The sequence below is a fragment of the Mus musculus genome, chromosome 8, assembly GCF_000001635.26.
Source record: "Mus musculus strain C57BL/6J chromosome 8, GRCm38.p6 C57BL/6J".
Lineage (NCBI taxonomy): Eukaryota > Metazoa > Chordata > Mammalia > Rodentia > Muridae > Mus > Mus musculus.
Window position 1 is genome coordinate 68456854 of NC_000074.6, and position 21537 is coordinate 68478390.

The window sequence follows — 21537 nt, forward strand, 5'->3', positions numbered from 1 at the left end:
TAGAGAAGTAAGGTAAGGCAAGAATTTTAGTCTTAGGGTGGAACAGAAGAACTAGGCTTCAGGCAAGATTTTGGACTTGGAAAAGGAAATGGGCTCAAATATTTTGGTCATTATGACAAGCCCTTTTAAACAACTGTCATGGGAGTAATCACAGGACTTTGCTTACTGCTTTGTTAGTTCCTTATTGTACTGCTCATCCAAAATACTCGCATGGAATTAAAATGGCATTAAAAAGTGGATTGGAAAGTTAAATTTGCCTTCAGACTCAGAATTGACTGGGGTCATGCTACAATGTTTTCTAACTATCTTTTTTTTTTTTTTTTTAATCCTCACTCCCACACTGGAGAACCTATTGACTGGCTGAGGGGGCTTGGTCAGGTAGGTGACTTACCCTGGGTTACCCAGCACTGTGGATGGTAGAGCACGTTTCCACCTGGGTCTAGGAAGGGTCTTGGCAGTCATGCACAGCAGGTTTCTTATTTACAGAGGAGCAGGCCAATTCTCAGAAGAAGTTTAAGGAAGTCATTGTAAGTCACATAGCACCCCATGCTTATGTTGCCTGCCTCACAGCTTTAAGTTTTATATCACTGTTACCATTCCATCCCATGGGTCTTATTTGTTTATTCTTTGGAACAAGCTGTGGTTTGAGTGTGATAGGCCCCCATAGCCTCATATCTTTACACAATTAATCCCCAGTGGGTGGTGCTGTCTTTGGAAGGTTGTGGAACATTGAGGAGGCAGAATCTGGCTGGAAGAAGTGTGTAACTGGGTGCGGGTCTTGCACTCTTATAGTTGCAGCCTAGTTTCTGTATGCACTCTGCTTCTTGTTCCACTAACTGTGAAGTGAGGAGCATCTACCTGCCTCCTATCACGTTGTTTCCACCATGGTAGGCTATCCTTCCTAAAATTTGGAAGCCCAACCAAATCCTCAAGTTGCTTCTTATACAGTATTTAGTCATAGCATCAGGAGAAGAAACTAGTACATCCATAAGCAACCCCACCCTTACCTTGCTAGTCCAGGAGCAGGCAGATTTGCTGACTTCCTTTCAAATCCTGAGCACACAGAACACTTCTGTTTAACTTAGTTTCCCATGGACTTTTGCTAAATGACTCCAACTTTGGACTACCCAAGTCTCATACATCAGACAGAATCATTTTCACTCCAGTAATGTTTAGAAATGCAAATAAGTTGTTTAAAATATATTACTCCTAGCAAAGTCCCTATTACTGCTCAAACTCATTACAGAAAACAGATCTCACATTGATATTTCCTATTTGCTTCTGTCCCTTTGAATAGGTGTAGATGGAAGAAAAGTGAGCCAAGACTGAGAAGATCAAGCATAATTCAGTCCAACCACCTCTCTGCAACAAGAACCGGAATTCCCACCTCGAGCTCAGTGGTCTCCCAACTGATTCTTGCAGTGACAGGAATCTCACTTAGTTCTGAGATAATACTGTTTCAATTTCTTCCACGTATTGGACTTAAATTCTACTTCCTTCATCTTCTGATATCAAATACCTCATATCATGTAGCCATAAAAGATGCCCCCATAATGCTTTGATATGGATAACAACTTAAAAATTAAATAACCCGATCTATTTATAAGTACCAGCTACACATAAGTACATTTAAAGTGTTTTGTCTTCGTTTATACAACACATAAGAATTATTACTGAGGTTTAATACCAAATTCAGAAGCAACATGTGAATTGGTCTCCCTCAGAATATTAGCTGCATTTTATACATGGGATCAACCCTGGGCAGTTTGGACAAGAACATCTTTAACAGACAGTCAGCCAAATCTCAGAGCCAAGAAACCCAGGCTAGTGTCACTGCTGATTAAAAAAGACTGGTCTTACATATCAAGCTTTGGGATAAAGAAAAGCAGATGGAGATTTCAAAAATGAAGGCAGATTGGAAATCAAAAGGGCAAACATTCCAAGCTGCAGGCATTGATTTGTAATCAACTTCTTTTCAAATTGCTTTGTATGTGGGCAGCAATCTATAGCATACTCAGGAGAGCGTGGCAGAGCAGTGGTGTCTTTAAAAAGATGTTTAATGATATCCCCTGAGGGTCAGCTAGTAAAATAATATATGTAGAAGCACCTCATAAACTAAGGCACCATCAGATGTGCTGTTACCTCTCCCTGAACTCTTACTGAATACTCATCATGTGCTTATTATTACACTGGTTAGTGGCTGCGGAGGCCGTGGTTTTTTTTTTTTTTTTTTTTTTTTTTTGTATCTCAAATACATGAATTTAAAAAATAACCTCTCAGCAATAGAGTAGTCTTACAAGTGATTTCTCTATATAGTTCTGGATATGTGAAAAATGATTCTATATTAAAAGTTCATGAATGTAAAAAGATATAAAGAAAAAAATCACAAGATAGCCAAGTGCCTAAAGAGAACAGAAGAAATAATAAAGTGTGTGTGTGTGTGTGTGTGTGTGTGTGTGTGTACATGCATGCATGCATATAGAGGTCCAGGTCTCTCATTGGCCTGGAACTCACCAAATAGTGTAGGCTGGCCATTTAGTGAGCAACAGTGATGCGTCTCTACCTCCCTAGAACTAGGCTTACAAGTGTGCACCATCATTCCTGACTTTGTGTGTATGTGGTAGTGGTATGTGTGTGTGCAGGAGATTCTGGGACATTTCACTCAGGTCCTTTTACTTCTAATGCAAACACTGACACTACAGCCTGAGAGAATTTTTGACTAAAGAGGAACTGTCTTTTCCTAGGGGCAATGGCCTGATTTCCTGACAGAAAAAAAGGTACCAGTTAAATAGACATGGCTACAGTTCTGGCTGTGTTGAAGAAGATTCTATCCAGAGATTAAGTCATGGGACTAAATGCTTTCAACAGCTTTTCCCAAATTAGTAGATGGTTTTTGAACCCGTACTAATATGTCCATTAGCAACAAGATAATGACAAACCCTCCAAGAAACTAGATGAGGAGAGCCATCTCCTAAAGAATCAGAGATAGAGGCAGTAAGTCTCAGACTGACTCATGCCAATGATGAAGTGAATGACTCCTCTCATTTCTGTCAGCTCTGACATCTGCACAAAGTGACAGTGTAGTTAAGGACCTACACTCAATTCTCCAACTTCTTGAGTTTGAATCCTGGCTCTGTCACTTGTGTTCTATAGCACCAGATTTTCCACTAACTAATAAGTGGCTTCTTTTCCTTGTTCCTGGATGGGGTCCTCCTGAGTACATAGTGTCTGTGCTTCCAGCAGGCTCTGGCACGTGGGAATGCTGTGTACTGTGAATTCTTTTAGTTCTCACAATCCAACCCAGGTCCTAGAAGTGTCTAAGGTAAAGGATACAAAGGAATTGCTCAATATTCTCCTTGGGTTTCAGAGTTTGTGTTTGTATGTTGTTTTAACTCTTCTCTTTTCGGGAGTGGGTTGGTGTATATGGTCATTGTATGGGTGTCTCCCTCAGTTGCTTGCCATCTGATTTTTTTTCTTTTCTTTCTTTCCTTTTTTTTTTCTTTAAAGATTTATTTATTTTATGTTTGTGAGTACATTGTTGCTATCTTCGGACACACCAGAAGAGGATATCAGATCCCATTACTGATAGTTGTGAAGCTACCGTGTGGTTGCTGGGAATTGAACTCAGGACCTCTGGAAGAGCAGTCAGTGCTCTTAACCACCAAGCCATCTCTCCAGCGCCATCTGATTTTTTTTTTTCCATACAAGGTCCTTTACTAAAATGGCGACCTGCCTATCTGGATATGGAAAATCTGAATTCCAGGTCTTCATGCCTTCCAGACAAGTATTTTAACAACCTAAGCATGAAGTTCTACCTTCTAACATAGAATAACAAAACGGTATTTAATGTAGTTTCCAAGAAAAGTGAGAAGAAACAAGTGCTTCTGAAAAGACAAACATTACAACACATCTTTGGTGCCCCTCATAAAAACCTTCCCCTTGCCACTTCACAACCAATTCTGCCAAGACATGTCTGTAGCCGAGACATGCTCAGGCTCTGGGATACTTTAGAATTTTTTCTCAATTCCTCAATCCCTGTCCCGCATCCCCCAATCTCCAAGCATGCCAACCTTCTATGAAGTCTGCAGCTGTGTAAGGACGCTGGTGTGGGCTGCTCTCCACAGGGCTGTTTAGACTCTCCAGGGCCGATTCGATGGCTTCTACCAGCTCATCGCGCTTGTCTTTCCTCACTGGCTTCTCCTCAGGGTGGCGGGTCAGGCCAGTCTCCAGCTGGTATACTTTCTGCAGAGTGAAGCTATCAAAAGGCACAGCAGCATACTCCGTGGCCAGCTTGACACCGGCATGTACCTCGGCCTTGTCCACCTGTCCACGCAGGAAGGCCAGCAGATCGGCCTGGGCTTTGGGCTCACGGTCCCAGCCTGAGCGCAGGCTGGTGGCATCGCTGGCCTGGTCCTGCCCACTGCGGAACTGCTCACTGCGTGCCTGCAGTTCATCCTTTAGCTGAGCTATCTGTCGTTTAAGGCTATTCACATAGTTACGATGCTGTTCCTCGCGCTCCTGCAGCACCGCTTGGTAGCCATCTTTGCCTGTGGGTCCATTGGCCCGTGGCAGTCCCAACTGCTCCTGGTCGCCTTTTGGAGTGCAGGCTAACATGTAGAGGACAGAGATGGCACAACAGAGCAGCACCAGCAGAATCACTACCCGAGAAATCCACCCCAGCAGCCCGCGGCGGACCATTCTCACTCAGGTGCAGGCCATGCATCCAGGTCCAGAGTATGCAACATCCCAGGGCACCAGAAGGGCCCCCAACACGGGCTTTTCTGGTTAGACCACAGTGCCACTGAAGTTCCCAGAACCAATTTCACCTATTTCCTTCTAGAACATGGCCTGTCTTTAGAAGTCAGCCATTACATGAGACGGCTCTCTTGCTTCCAAGGGAAGATTTTCTAGACAGAAACAGTCAGTCAAGTGGAGCCTCCAAGTTCCTTCATTCGTTCCCATCATAGCCTTTCTGATATGCTGAAGATGAGAGGGAACCTGGGAAGACACAAAGGACAGGGATGCTTAGCGTTTCCATTCAGACTTAAACATTTCTCATTCAGAACCCCCTTTCATCGAAAAATTCCCACTTGACCTGGAGCATACAGGTATATAAAATAAGCACATAAATCAAATATTTACTCAGGATAAATCATACATTTATTTTAAAGCAATTCATTCATATATATATTTAGTGTCAACATTTATTAAAGATTAAGCAACTGCGCATATTAATGACGTGGATGTGGTTGACATAATTCAATCTTGGCTGAATATTTGATACTGTAGGATGGACAGTTCATCTACATCGTTTTGCAGAACTGATCAATATTTTGATTCTATAATAACCAATGCTAAGAAAAACACTTTGTGTACTTATGGAAGGAAAAACAGAAGATGTTTAAAGCTTTTCCAGTCATAGTTGAAAAATGCTGTCCTAATCCCCAGTCAAGATTTGTTTAGCCATCATTTATAAAATACAAATGGAAAACTCATGTACAAATTATTCAAACCAAATATTTCAACACCATCAAATCCAAAGATATATTAATTTAATACTTACATTCTGAGGAATAACAGTAGGGAGATAATAAAAATCGTTTTTAACTACAATCGGAACATTATGTACCTACCAGAGTGGAAAGCTTGTGTGCAATGTACAATAAAAACACTGCAGTTCATAACAGGACTCTGGACTGCGGCGTTGCAGGCACTGTGTGCTGTGGGGCATGTGCAGTGATAAGTACACGTTTTATGTTCAGAACCCAGGCTGCAGTGAAATCTCCCAATGCAGCTTGGGTGAGCGTGGCTAGAAACACCTGGATGCATTGTACACTTAATTTTGAAGCCATTTTGGTCATTGCATGTTTAGAAACCTTGCTCATGCTGAATTTCTCATGAACTCCACACTTGAACTCCACATGAAGCTGCAACTCACCACTTAAGACGCAGAGGGCTCATTCACTAAGGCAACCAGTAGACAACTGACCCGTGCCCCAAGATTTATGGAAAGTGTTTCTGGCAGATATTTAAGTATGAGTGTCCATCAAAAGAAACATGAGAAGATGGGTGGGAACCACTATCAAATGCAAATAGTACTTGGGTTCAGAACTGAGGCTGACTTTTTTACTTGTCTTTTTTGTACGTTGTAACACTTCACAATGACCTACATTCTAATGCTCAAAAGCGAAGGTTCCATGACCCTGCAATTACTGGCAGCAATTTCTCCACCAGTGTCTGTCTAGCAGGGAGAGGTCTGAAGTCAGGGGTGGATGCTCTCCTCTGAGGCACACCCATCAACCATCAGAATAGACGTCAAGCTTTCTGATCAACAAGTAAGGAGGGACCCAGATGTACAAAATGTGAATGATGACATGATCAGAAGGCTCTGTGATAGCTGTCCCACCCGCTCCTGTGTCCAGGATCCCTGATAGCTGTCCCCTGTCTAGAATCTGAGATAGCTGTCCCATCACGGTTCCCAACCAGTCCTGCTAGTGTCAAAAAGGACTTTACCACAGAAAGGCATGAGTTAGGAGAAGAACAAGATGTTTCTTGTCAGAACTCAACACACTTCTTCCCATCTATATGAGGACTTCTGCATCTTTCTTGGTCATTAGTTCTTAGAATGACTGCACCCCAATACCGAATCCATGTAATAAAGGAGGAGCAAGACTGACTCACTATTTCCATGTCCTCTAGGCCACCCTTCCTCTCTCTATGACAGACAACATCTCTTGATACATTTGTTTTGAGGTGTTCTTCCTTTTTAAATCATCCTCATCATCATGGCCATGAATTAATCAATGAGCCAACAAAAACAGATAAAATAAATATTTTTCTTTAGAGATATTTTCATAAAACCATCCTGTATGTAGCCTTACATACCAGGTATCTTAAAATCAAGGAAGTCCTACATTTTGCTATTTTATGAAAATAGCATTTTAAATAATCCCTATAATTATGAAATTATTTTATAGTATCCTTGCCTAACCACAGCAATCTAGGTTCTGAGCCAATAACCCCTTCTTTTCCTAGTATTCTGTCCCAGTCTTGATGAGAAGGCATCTAGACAAGCTGCACATCCAGATCCCCTAGTAGAAAGAGGTCCCACAGTCATTCTCTTTACTCGGGATATGATGAGGATCCAGGCACACTGTCCTGTTCTGGATATAACATGGACCTGCTTCATTCTGCGTTCACACGTGGAGGAGCCCTTCCCACTGTCTGAGACAAACCTCTTCCTAATATCCCCATACCACCAAGACTTGTTTATTTATCCATTTTCGATAAAAGTTTAATGTATAACATTTTCTCTCTGATATATTCTCTGACATTTCTCTGGCCCCAGTGAATCTCAACTATAATTAGAACAATACATAGTTATTAGTACAAAGTTTAAACTACATGCTTGCCCTTGGAAGCCTTTTATGTCTGATGAAAATCTCAGGATTTGTATAATTACTATAATTCTGTGATTAAAACCATCTTGGTTTTGATGTTCAGGCACCTTGCTGTTTTTAATGAAATCTCTCAGATGAACTCATTATATCTAAGTATTAAATTATCAGTGAGGACATGTTATCACATTATTCTGCCATTTTAAAGACTTATTTTAAATACGTTGTCATTACTGACAAAATAAGAAAATCAAAAAACAAAGAAATGGAACATTCAACACAATTTATTGTGCTGTGAAACTTAAAAGATGCAATCATGCTAACAAATTTTAACGGGATAAATGTTACATTTGCATAATGGATTGAAGTCAAGTTGGTTTAATTGAAGCAATGTATTATGACTATGGTTAATAAAATTAAAACTAGGATGGTGTTGGTGCACACCTTTAATCCCAGTACTAGGAGGCGGAGGCAAGCACACCTCTGAGTTCAAGGCCAGCTTGTGGAACTATACAAGGAGTTCCAGGACAGCCAGGACTACACAGAAAGACCCTGTCTTACAAAATAAAAAACAAGCAAGCAAGCGAACAAACAAAAAGACTAGTAGAAAATTAAAGCTATAGACTATCTGTTCTATCCATAAGACCTTTGTTACAAGGACTGGGTGATAGTGGATAGAGATGCCTCCCACCAAGTCTAGTAACCTGACTTGGATCGTTGGATATATGTGGCAGAATGAGAAAACCAGCATATATGCATATATATATATATATATATATATATATGTATGTATATATATATATATATATATATATATATATATATATACAACAAATAAAATATTTTGTAAAAGTCTAGGTAGTGTGGCTTTGGAAATTCATTTAGTTATTTAAATTCCACTAATAAGGGAAATCTTAGAGAGGAAACCAGAGGAACCAAGATATTTTATAAAAATAAATGAATAAATAAATACACTTTTGAAATTTTATTTTTAAATTAACGCACAGAGTAACAGGTTTCTTTATAGTGTTTTCTGCATACTTGCTTTTGATTGATCTCCCCCCAACCCCCATCATTAATTTCCCCAACTTTCTGCTTCTTTGTCCACTTTGGCCTCAGTACTCCCCTTTCTAGCATCAGAGCACATGTTCTCTATCACCCACCCTGTTCTTCATTAAAATGTTTTAAATGGCTACATCACCAAAAGTAACATACAGGCTCAATTTCCACCAAAGTTCTAATGACATTCCTCATAGAATGTGTGAATGTATGAATGGGGATCCTCAACTTCTTATGAGAACACAGATATTACAGAAGACCAAGCAATCCCAACCCAAAAGAATGTTGCCAGAGTCATCACAACAGGTGACTTTGGACTACTGTACAGAGCCATAGTGACAAAGGCAACATGATTGTACCGTGAGCACTGAGATGCAGGCCATGGAAGGTAACTGGACTCAGAAACACCAGGATTGTGACAAAATTGTTACAAACATCAACTTGAAACGCCCATCTTATTTAATAAATTATGTTGAATTATGCTGGCAAAACCAGATGTCCACATGCAAAACAAATAAACAAACAAAAAATTATATCAGTATCTCTCAGCCTATACAAAAATCAATTCAAAGTGGACCAAAAACATTAACTTAAAACCTGACATGCTGAAATCACTAGTAATAAATAGTTTTTAAAAACCCACTTCAAACACAGATATGGACAAAAGCATTCTGTGTAGAATCCCCAAAGCACAAAACTCAAATAGCCCCCAAACTGACAACTGCTATGAAACTAGAAACTTCATAGCCAGAGAAATTCTCAGCAAAATGAACAGACTACAGAAAGAGAGAATAGATATTTAGAAAGAAAACAATATGACGTCAAAATTTGCTGCCAAAGAGTCAGCAATTTTTTTCTTTGTAAAATGGTGGGAGCAGACAATACATAAGAAACAAAATTCTGCATCTGTTAACAGACAAAATAAGTCCTAATCTTTCTAGCAATCTGGTTTGCACTCAAATGCAGTGGCTGGTGATGGGATAGAGGCTGATATTCTGTAGATGAGTAAAGGCTGCTCCTTCACGCTCCTGCTCCTGTGGAAACCCAGACTCAATCCACACAATGCCATTCTCAGAGTAGGTGTCACTCTGCCAGCATTGCCCCTTCAGAAAAGACACTTTAGTAAGACACAGGTGGGCCAGTGGGGCCATGAGGTACAATACAATCTCTTGTCTTGGCAGAAGAGATGGAGAAGCAGATTTAAAGTATATAAGCTGGTTAGTGTCTTACAGATGGAAATACCATGTAATTACCAAGCACTGTTACAGATTGGAGATGACAGTAAAAATATAGCTTTATGAGATCTCAGCCACACTGTACTATTGTTTAAAAAAACTTAGACAGGGAACTCAGGTTTTTAGCCTAGCTAAGCCTCTTGGGATATCTAAGGGACAGGGAGGGAATGTGGGGGCCGAAGACAAACTTGTCATTAACTGATTTGGGATGCTTGGGTGAAAAGTGGGTACTTGGGTTTCATTATTGTCAGAAATCCTTGTGTTTGTCACACTTCTTGCCACTTATATTTTTTGTATATTTATCCTCACTAATGACTTTACTCAATGTTTTCTCATCCCTGGATACCCCCTAAGGGTGATTCTGAGATGTTCTATATCTTGCCACTCTATTTACCAATTGGACTGAAGGACATGTGAAGCACAAAGGCCTCATTTCCACTCCAGTGAGCTCTGGGAGTGACTCCTGTGAAGTGTCTAAGCCTTTTGAATAGGACCCGGACTCTCACACTCAAGAGTATTCTCAGTGTAGGTGTGGTTTCATCTCTGTCACATTAGAACAACCCTAAGAGCGTTATAACTGCAGTTCATAGCTAGGGGTTGCTTAAGCAATCAGCAGCTCTTCCTGAGTTTTAAAGGCAGGCAACCTGAAGGACACTGGCCTATGTCAACTAAACTAGCAATGGATTGAGTTTCTCCAGACTCCAAGTAGAAGAAGGTGGACAACTCTGACAACCTACCCAGACTAGGGATCATCTGAGACTTCCCCAGACCTCCAGTGAGCACAAACAGACAACCCATCTCTTCTATGCTCATGTTAGCTCAAGAAACTTAAACCATAATGAGGGAGAGACTGGGCACATTACTCAGTTGGAAAAGTGCTTGCTGTGCAGGCATGAGGACCTGAGTTTTGATTCCAAGCCCTTTAGTGAGAAAACCTTGGTAAGAGAACCGAGGAGGCATTAACAGGCAGATCTCTGGGGTTGGCTGGCCAGCCAGCCTATCCTACTTTGTAGGCCCCTGATCCCAGTGAAGGACCTTGTATCAAAGCCAAGGTGGATGGGTGGCCTCTGACATTCAAGGTTGCTGGCTCTCTGTCTTCTAAGCAGATACACACACACACACACACACACACACACACACACACACGGGAGAGAGAGGAAGAAAGAGCCATCTTATAAGCATTTTTTAGAAACTGGTATTTGGGTTTCAATTAGACAAATTCTATTAAGATACAAGGCCCTGTTCCCATTTACTTTAATAGTGGGGTGAGAACAAGGACTAAGAAAATTTAAAAAATTAATAAAAAAAGAGGAAATTAGTGCTAAGAGTGATCAATATTTGTTAAGATATGCCAGTGGACATGGGTACTATTATCATTCATTCCTAGGAGATGAAACCAACTAGAGCCTGCCAGTTGCTCCAGATGTGCAGTGGATATTATTAGACTTTCCATACCCAGGACAGGAGTTGCTATTAGGAATGGAGTTGATGTTTCTTTCCCAGTAGACATTTAGTTCATGAGAGCCGAATACCATAACAGAACACCTGCAAAAGTCTATTTGTGTCATTAATCATGAAGGGCTCTAGGACAAGCCCTGTGGATAAGATGCTGTGAGATTGTGTGACACATGAAAAAGATGGTGGTTTTGTGAGAAGACCAGGTCGGGCAGCATATAGTGCTGCACAATGACAGACCTAGTGAGTGACAAAGGGAACTACTCAAGGAGATGCAATAAATTCAACAAGACCTCTCCACTCTGCGTGCAGGCAAGCCAGGAGATGAAGGGAAGAGACTGGCCGTGTCTGCTGGGCCAAGAACTGGTAAGCCAAGGCCCCAACACCACTCTGCCAGTCAGCTCCACTCTGGAGCACACAGCAAGGTCTTTGATTACAAGGAAGCCAAAGGGCTCCAGGCAAAGAACCAACTATTCCCATTGAATGTATACCGAAGTCACATCCTGGGGATGAAAACAGCATCCTGGGTGAGTATGGAAATGAGAGAATATAAGAATTCTTATTTTTATTCGGCGTTTTCAAATATTCTCCAGATAAATATAAAGCTAACATTGTCAGCTGTGCTTAGTTAGACATGTAGAATCCCCTTCACCTCAAGGCCTCTGGCAAATTCCTGTATGTGCCGTTAGTTGTACCAGTCATCTTCCAAGATGGCCTTTCAAGAATGCTGTATCCTGGTATTCCTATTACCATCTGTTTATCCCATGTATACTGACGGCTTGATTTAAATAACCAGCAACATACTATGTGTTAAAAGACTGCAGTATTTGAGTATTGAGTATTCTCTCTCTCTCTCTCTCTCTCTCTCTCTCTCTCTCTCTCTCTGTCTTTCTCCCTCCCTCCCTTGCCCACCTTCCTTCCTTCTCTTCCTCCCTCTTTCCCTCTCCCTCCCTCCCTTTCTCTTTACACCTCCCATCGATTCTTCCTTTCCTCTCTTCAGGAGGCCCCTTAGGTCAAATCATGAAGTGATGAATGTAACTCTCCAGACAATACTCAGTGAGGAGACTAAGACAAGATAGGCCAGCTGGTGGGACTAGATATGGATTCTGAAGCCAGACTCAAGTCTTCAAATGACAGGGTCATGACAACTTCAGGGCAACCTCATAGGAGATTCAACTAGCTAACTACCAAGCTAAGCAGCTACTCCCAAGCTCTTAGGAGATGTAATAAATACCTAGGTTTTAAACTTATAGGTTTGGGGATAATTTATTATGCATAAATGAATAGTTAATACTTAGAGTTACAGGCTTGAAAATTCACACAAAGTGCCACCTTTCAAATAGCACATTTTTTTCATATTATAGTGTATTTTAACAGGCTTTATTTTCTATTGAATAGGAATCTTATGTGGTCAGAAAGATGTTATTATAACCACACCTCCATTTGGTAAGCAGAGGTCCAAAGAAATTGTGAGACTTGCCTCCCAACCTAAAGCCAAACACCTGGCACCCGAACCCTTTGCTGGTGTGAATCTCAATATGCTTTCTGCAGCAGCAGCTGCCTCTAAAGCCCAAGGTTTCACTCCTGTGCAATCTGTGCTTATTGCAAACCGCTTATCTTTTATTTTTAACTTCAAGGACTTTGGGGAAATAGTAAACCCAAAGAATTTAATAGCGTTCTAGGGGAACCCTGTTTAAAAGCCTGGTGTCAGCACTGGAATATTGCTTAGAAGTAGGTGATTATCATAAGATGCAGGTCACGTGACACGAGGCTGGTGGAGCACTCAGAAGTGCTTCTGTGCCTGGTATGAAGTGGCACTCCACTCCACCATGGTGTTCAGGTGAGACATACAGAAACCATCCCTCTATTGTCTTTTGCCTCTGACTTATTGCTGACACCTGGCTTCTCTTTATCATAAATGTAAGAAGAGTTCCACAGCAAGGTTTTCTCTACTCATTGCCATACCATCTATCTCCTGCTGGACACTGCACCAGCCACTCCGCCTGAGAGCAAGAAGGGAGAGTCCGAGACAGGGGAAAAGAAGCCAGTATGGGTCAAACAAGCATGGGAAAGGTTTCTACAGAAGAAAACAGTGAAAGAAATGATTGAAGTCAGATTAGGGCTGAAAGTCCCTAGACTTTCCCTATATTGCTCTCAGTATATGCACAGGTGCACATAAAGATGCATGTTTGTATCTCCTTTCTCTTGAAATGAGAGTACTTAACAACCCTAGCAACTGTTACAGAGTGTCTATAATAATCTGCATAGTTAATTAACTCAAAGCAAAGGATACATTCATAGTGGCTAATGTACTCTGAGTAGACCTGGAGCCTTATAATCTCCCCATTCCCCATGCCGAAAGCCCCAGTGAAGGCTTGTCGGTTACTACACTTCCTTCTGGATTCCAGGTTTCTATGCTCCATGGAGTCATTAGCATCATATAGATGCATGCCAGGTGCTTTAGCCTCAGGTGTGCCCCCAGAAGAGACTGCAGAATGGTATGGGGTGTGGGGGATGCACATCAGCAGACTTACACTGAATAAATTATCTAACACTGAATAAATGAAGAGATGCTCTTGCCAAATCTCACTGAGACCTGGGATTTTCAACGGAAAACAACAGTCCATCGCTGAGCATTTCGGCATGCCTGTGATAGCATCTAATGCTTTCTTTGACTCTCTCCAGCTAGAATACGAGGCCACCTAAAACAGAGCAGTGGCTCAAACCTCATAATGAAAAGGGTCTATACAGACTCTTACCTGCTCCTTAGCCCCCAGTAGAGATCAGATACCCCTAAAAATTTAAAAGTAAATAGTACATTCCAGACATCACATGTGTGTACATGTGCAGACATGCATGTGCACATGTGTGTGGGAACCAGAGGTTGACATCTTCCTCCACCTCTGTGTACCGTGTTTTTGAGACAGGCTTCGTCACTGAACCTAGCACTCACAAACAGAGTAGATGGGCCAGCCAGCCAGCTTCAAAGGTCTCCATCTCCCCACCCCAGCAGTACTGAGGCTATGCACACCTGGACCCCTGCCTGACTCTTCTATGAGGGTGCTGGGGATCCATATTCATGTTCTCAGGCTCATATGTAGGCACTTTACTGACCGAGCCATCTCCCTAGCTAAGTATGGGACTTTTGAATAGGTCATCTATATGCAAATATACTCACTTGGGAGTTACAATTAAATTTTATAATATTGTACTGTGTATTTGCAAAACATTATCTATAAAATAATGAAGTATGAGATACTTTGAAATGTTTTCTTACAGATGGATCAAACAAACATAAGGGTGATGTTTGAGGTCCTCAGTCACTGACCTTTGGACTGCATTCCAATTCTCCATAGGCTGGAGTTCCTACAAGGATTGGGTCTAGAGTCCCAGCATGCTCTGTTTTATTCTCTCCCTTGACAGGGGACCTTGGATTAAAGGATGTTTCTGCCTCTGGAATCTACTGTTTCTCTCAAAGAATCTCAGCATCTGTGGCTAGGCCACATACCCAAACCATTATCAGGGACTCACCTCTCTTCTCACCTAACTGAGAGGACTTAGACTCATCTTTAAGATGGTTTTCAAGGGTCTGCCCTGTGCCATTTCCCTATGCCCAGGCCCTGAGAACTGGTTCCGAGCACATAGAGCCCAATGGGGCCAGCGTACTGCTCACTTCTCAGTCAAGGACTCCCAAGCTGGCCAGTGCCCTCCACCCCTTCCTCTGTAAATCTATTTTTTAAAAAATAATTACTCTATTCTGTTTTTCCATATAGAGATGCAGGACAAGGGAAGTGTGAAAAATGAATTGAAATCAGCTAATCAGAAAATAAACGTACCAAGATTAATCTTTGTGACAGTGCTCACTGCAAAGACACGAAATCTTTCCAGGCCCCTTTAGCTCTTGCCCTCTTTTTGCTTTTGCTTTTTCATTTACTGTGGATCTTGGTAGACAAAACTTGATAGAGAGGGTCCTCTCTATGCAAGTATCTTCCATTCCCAACAGTTGCCCCCCTCACTCTAGCTTCAGGAAGCTTTGAGGAAGTCAGTCAGGACGAGCAGCAGATATAATGTCAACAGGGAGAGAATAATAAGACCTTGCTCAAGGGACCTGGGAGGAACGGAGCTCTTCCCAGAAGTAAGATGTCTCAGTCAGGGATGCAAGCTGAGTCAGCTGTGAGTCTTTGCGTAGGGATCGGCCTAGGTTGCTTCTTCCTTGGTGCTGTGGGGAGCCACCCTGGGCACTGCAAAACAAGAAGCCTTAAAGCCAAGCTCCCTACACCCTCCTATTTCTCATAATTACGACCACTTAGTGAGCACTTATTTTGGGTCAGACATCCGACTAAGCACTTTACGAGTATTATCTCATTTAATCCCATGAGTTAAGTCTTATTATCCCCATTAAAGATAAGAAAATCGAGACTTAGAGCAGTGAAGTGACTTGTCCAAGGTGCACAGCCTGGGCCAGTGGCCAAGCAGAGTTCTAGCTGACTTTCAAGCCCTGTGTTTATCCACTACAATAAACTACCTAATATCCTTAATTATCCAAACTGCTTGTTGGCACATGTTCTTCACTGTAGACCCCAATACACCTCACTTTTCTAGCTTCTGAACTTGTGCTAAAGCTTTATTTACACTTATGGATATTCCCAGCAACTCAAATGAGAGAAGAAGTTGTTTCTCTAGCCTGAGCTATTTACTTCCCAATCAGCTGTGATTCACATAGAATTCACACTCCCCTAACAAACGTTGTATATCCAGGTTATGAGAGTATAAGCCTTTTGCTGCTGTTACTGCTCTGCAATTGGGCGCAGGACACAATGTCTTCAGCATTCATGTGTTTCTGAGCAGAGGCCAGGAAATTACACATGCTTATCAACTTTATGACATCTTAATTAAAAGGCACCCTGGCAAGTGGGATTTTTAATCAACTAAGAGATGTTCTTCTTTTCAAAAGAAAAAGAAACTATCTCTAGGTCAGTGAGCATGATGGCTGGCCACAATAGAAGCTCTCTTATGCCAAGCAATACCCTCTTTGCTTCCTCTAGCGAGGCAAGAGCCATGGCCACAATGTCACTCTGGCATCCAACTTGCAGCCAAAGCCAGCTTGGCCCTCAGGGAGACACAGTGAAGGGAATGCCTAGAGGGATCCAGTCCTGAGATCCACGCTGCACAGCTTGCAGAGAAATTCATGTTGGTAATTAACAAGGAGGGTACTAATTAAAAATGAACAATGCTCAGAGGCTAAGTACCTCGAAGCTACATAATGAGCACAATGTCATCTGCAGATGCAGGTGGAGCTGCTGGATGCTGAGTGTCAGCTACAAGGTGAGGTCAGTGTGACTCACAGGGTCCAGTGGCTCTGGGAAAATGCTGTCAATTTCATTCACAGTAAAAAGCGACTCAGACAGAAGCAAAATGGAGCTCTTTCCTTCCAGATAAAGTGTGCCACAGGTCTTGCCAGCAGAGAGAAGGAAAGCTCAGAGTGGGAAAGACTGTTGACCAAGGAAGGGCCTCAGATCACACAGAACAAAGAAAACAATAGAAATCACTGCAATAACAGGAAATGGGGAACAAACTGTCTCAGCCAAAGAAAGTAACCCGGGACCCTCTTTGGGAATCTCAGAAGAGGCTTTGCAGAGAGCTGTTGGCAAAACGCTGTGCATCACCTGTAGTTTCACTGCATTCTTATGACATTCTCGATGGCAAGTCACCGATCTCCATTTTCCAAGGCCAGGACACAGACTCAGGGGGTTTCAGGGATGTGGCATGCCTCCAAAGCCCATATGTTGGTTCTCATCAATAGTTGGTACTATTGGGATGTTGCACCCAATAGTATACTTTAACCTTTAAGAGGGGAAGGTTAGGGGAGGCCTGCAGGTTGGGGAGGGTATCACATTCTAGATGGAGAGACTGTAACCCTGACCCTTCTTCTCTCCTTTTTGCATCTTAGCAATGAGACTAGTGGCTTTATTCTACTATGTGCTCCTGACATGCTATGCTGCCTCAGCGCATCCCCAAATCAAAGGTTCAATCACACATGAACAGAAATGTGCAAATACATGGGACAAAATCAACCCTGACAATGAGGTAATGATCTCAGGCATCTATTACAGTGACATTAAGATGGCTACCACGTACTTCACAGGATAAGAGGCCTTCTAATTCTAAAATATTACAATGACTTTCTTCAGTCAGATTTATATTTTAGAGAGCAGGAAGAACAACTCTGTACATACAGAATTAAAAAAGAAAATGAATAATATATATTATATATAATATATGAAATATAACATATATTATTCATTTTGTAGATAATTTGTAATTATATATAATATATTATTCATTTTGCTTTTAATTCTGTATATGCAGATAAATATGTTATATATTTATATAATTAACATATAATATATTATATATTAATATATTTTACACACACACACACAAATATGTGTGTATATGTATGTAAAATCCTAGATGGTAGTGTACCAAAGCAGTGTAAGAGGAAAGAGCAAAGAAGCCAAAACATCTAGAGATAGGGCATACATAGTTTTTCAAGAGAAGAGACAACCTGCTGATACCAGGCTAGGATAGGGCCCGTGCTTTGCTTAAAGATGAGCATGGAATATACTTTTTACCATGTCTATCTTGAAAACCCCTGGGTAGGACATTCTTCTTAGTGTAATCCATGACAACCTAAGAAGGTGGTGCCTTCCCAGATACCTGTGGCCACCTAACAGTCATGTGTGTCTCCTCTGTAGGGGTGGCATCTGGCCTTTCATTGCCTATTCCAGGCATCTAGGCTTTCATTGCCTATTTCATGGCCTAAGACAGATTGCCACTCTCAAGCTGAAGAGCACCACACTCAAACTCTTGGGCTCTCAGATGTCATTTGTTAGCTGAGTGAAGTGACAGAAGTTAAGAATGAAATTGTTGCTTTTAGCCAAAACAAAATAAGCAGCCTAACTTCCCCTCTTCTTCATTCCCTACCTACAAGGCAGACATCAGCAAATAAAGGAGGGCTTTGCTCTTGGAAAGTGGTGATTATATGAGAGGACTAGAGAAAGCACACTTCATGCAGAATTATTTTAGAAATGCTACAAAACTAGATCAACAACACCACCTCTCTTTGTGCCATATCTCTAAGAATAGAAGTAACCAAAATGTAAAAGATATAATAGGAAGACCAATAGCAAATAAATGAAATTTGCATTCATTTTTGACAAAATAAAAGTTAATTTTGTAGACAGTAGTTAATAACCTCATGGTTCCAGCCTACCCAGTCCGAGGGTCCTTCCTAGAATTGTCTGCCCTTCCTTCAGTGACTCCCACCCAACACCTGTTGCCAACCCCTGTGTAAACTATCTCTGCTCAGAGAGTAATGATTAAGATATTAGCTAAAAACATTTCATAATATTGTGATTGTAAATTCGAGTTGTCTACAATAGAAGTCATTTGTATACCTCAAGAGATTGCATACAGTATGTATTTAGTACCTATGTTTTCCAGTTTAATACAATTTAGCACTCCCCAAATGTGTTTTTTCTGCATCACCCTGAGCATACTGCATGTATTTCCTGCCAACTTTATCTTACTGGGTATGTAGGATGACATAGAATGTAGGGTGACCAACCAAGGAAGAGACAGAGTATAAGGGCAATAGGAAGGCACTGGGGAAGGTTTATAACCAAGAACTCTTACACCGTGGTAGGATTCTAACCTCGTGGACAGGAACTAGTTAACATATCAGTTTTTAAACCCAATGTCCACATGATCCAAATCAACTTTTATCACATGGGCAGTGTGAATGCAAATTAAAGATGAGAGACTGGCATTAGGAATAGCAGATTTGAGATCATTACGTTATTACAAATAAGGAAGGATTTGACTCAAGACCATAGGTTGGAGGAAGAGAAGAGGCAGTAGCCGTAGGACTGAAGAAGAGAAAAGGCAGTAGTTCAAGAATTATTTTTGGATAATGTATTAACACTCTACTTCTATTATAAACAAACAAACAAAGAAATTAATTAATTAATTAAAGAGTTTTTTAGGATCATGGTTCCAGAGGGGTAACAGTAAATTGTGGCAGGAGGATTCGGGACCAAGCAGCTGGCATGGCAGGCTAGTACAGGATCTGAGGATTCGAATCCTTCATTAGAAGCATGAAGCAGATAGCACAAAGTGGGAGTAGGGTAGGATCTTAAACTCTCCAAGCCTGCCCTGGTGACATAGTTTCTTCAGCTAGGCTGTACTTCCTAAGTGTCTCCAAACAGCACCAGCAAAGGGGAAACTGAGTGTTAATAAAATGCATGTGTATGGGGGACATACCCATTCAAATCACCACAGATATCATCCATAAGACTTGAAGATTCATTACATGAGGTGACAGAGAGGGACTATCTACCAAGAACTAGGCCTGGGTTCTAGGCTTGTGTGATTCAAAGGATAGAGCTGCCATTCAATACAAACATCTGCAGACTCAGAAGAAAGGCTAGTGTAGTTGTGAAAGCTCTGATTCTGGACACAGGAATGGCAGACAGAGAGGGTGGGGCTTTGGCACGAGAGGTAGCCTACATTCTTCAAACTCTCTGCCCAGGCAAGCACCTACTCTTCTAATTCCTCACACTAGATACAATTTCCCATCTCAATTACTGGTACTTGCATCTTTTTTTCTATCCCTTATCTTCAGGATAAAGTTCAGTGGTTGAGAGCTGGGTTCCTGGGGTCAGGCAGAATGAGTCCTGCCTTATTTGGATTCTTTCAACCTTTGTTTCCCAAACATAAAAGGGCCTTCCCCACAGAATTTTTGTGTTGAAAATTGAGATAGTGCAATCAAAGCATTTGCCATAGTTATTACAGTAAACTCAATTTTCATTGGGAGTCAAACTTAGTGAAATGACAGGAGAAAGATCAGAATGGCACTGTCATCAGAGACAGGAAGTGGATTGATGATTCTTCAAAGTGACAGAGCTAGTTAGGGCATGATGACCACTAAATCCCCAAACTCAAGCCTGTCCTTGGCTTCTATTTTGATTCATGGAATTTAAACCAAACATCTGACCCTCTATATTCCCTGGTTCCACATCTGGGGACTTAAATAATAGATTGAAAATATTCTTTTAAAAATGTGCTTGTATTGAACACATACAGTTTTTTAAAACTTATTTCCTAATCCAATCACATATTGTAGTAGGTATTGTGAATGCTCTAGAAATTATTTAAAGTATAAACTTATTACATGAAAACTATGATGTCATTTATACAAGGGACATAAGCATTTCCAAATTTTGGCATTAGCCAGAGCCCTGAAGCTAATAGTCTATAGATACTGAGAGAGAACTGTAACTCATACCTGTACCATCTCTCCAATCTTAGTTTATTTTTTAAAAGAAAAAGGGAAGGAAAGGAAGTGATGGAGAGGAAGAAAGAGAACAGGAAATGAGAGGAAGGGAACATTGCTTTTGGTTAGAGAATCAAAGGGAATCTTACAGAGCCTGTTGAAGGAGAAAGTCAGAAGTTAAGGTAAAGAGTTAATCTGAAAAGTTTCCCTCAGATTCTCATTCGAACAGAATGTTACCTGGGAGATAAAAGAGCCATGGATGGGAAGGTACCTGGCATGGAAGTGGGCACAGTGGACCTCAGGACAATGTACTTCCTGGCTGTTGACATGAGACTGTAAGGACTGAGCAAGCTTTTCTGTACCTGAGGACTCACCAGAAGCCTAGGTGTGACTCTGCTGGATGCTACCCATCAGCATCAGTATCAGAAAGACAGCAAGTAACACCTGGGTAAAATCTTAACATCTCTAGCGTGCTTTTGAATTTCAATCTCCCAGCATCTCAAAATGACACACCGTGATTCCGCAGTGTTCTGATTTTAGTTGCTGCTGCTGCTATATATATTGGTTCAGAACGGCCCTAAGGATGCATTCCTGATGAAGCATCCAGATGTGTGAAGGAAGAGAGGATTCCTTGATCCCTTCTTTTGATAGCATGTCAATCCCTTAGTAATGGGTCTTACTGAAAGATTCTTTTTCTCAAGGCCAGCATAAAATGCTTCCACATGAAAAATAAAATTGGAATACGGTCCTTTGATCACACACGTGAAATTGCAATGATTACTGAAATTAGAACTTCATTTGAACACTCTCCAAGGGAAGAAATAATGAAACATTCTACCCAATGCTATAATGACTAACCTTATAGCAGGCAGCTGTGGAAAGGGAGAGACAGGTCTCTGAAGCTACCACATATATATTAATCACCACCACCCGTGTGTGTGTGTGTGTGTGTGTGTGTGTGTGTGTGTGTGTATGGTGTCTTGTGTGTGTTCATGGAGATGTACATATATATAGAGAGAGACAATATCAACGAAAAGGGCCAGAGACACCAATA

At 41.3% G+C, this 21537-nt stretch overlaps 1 protein-coding gene across 10 annotated transcripts in view; it reads right to left on the reverse strand.

Annotated features, from left to right (window-relative positions):
• Csgalnact1 (chondroitin sulfate N-acetylgalactosaminyltransferase 1) overlaps nt 1–21537 on the reverse strand; it is a 378841-nt gene that overhangs the window by 100073 nt on the left and 257231 nt on the right. For all 10 annotated transcript variants that reach the window (XM_006509628.4, XM_006509627.4, XM_006509625.4 and 7 more), the window contains one exon: nt 4071–4998. In XM_006509628.4, the coding sequence (XP_006509691.1) occupies nt 4071–4698 (628 nt within the window). In that variant the 5' untranslated portion in view covers nt 4699–4998. The remainder of the gene's footprint in view (nt 1–4070; nt 4999–21537) is intronic.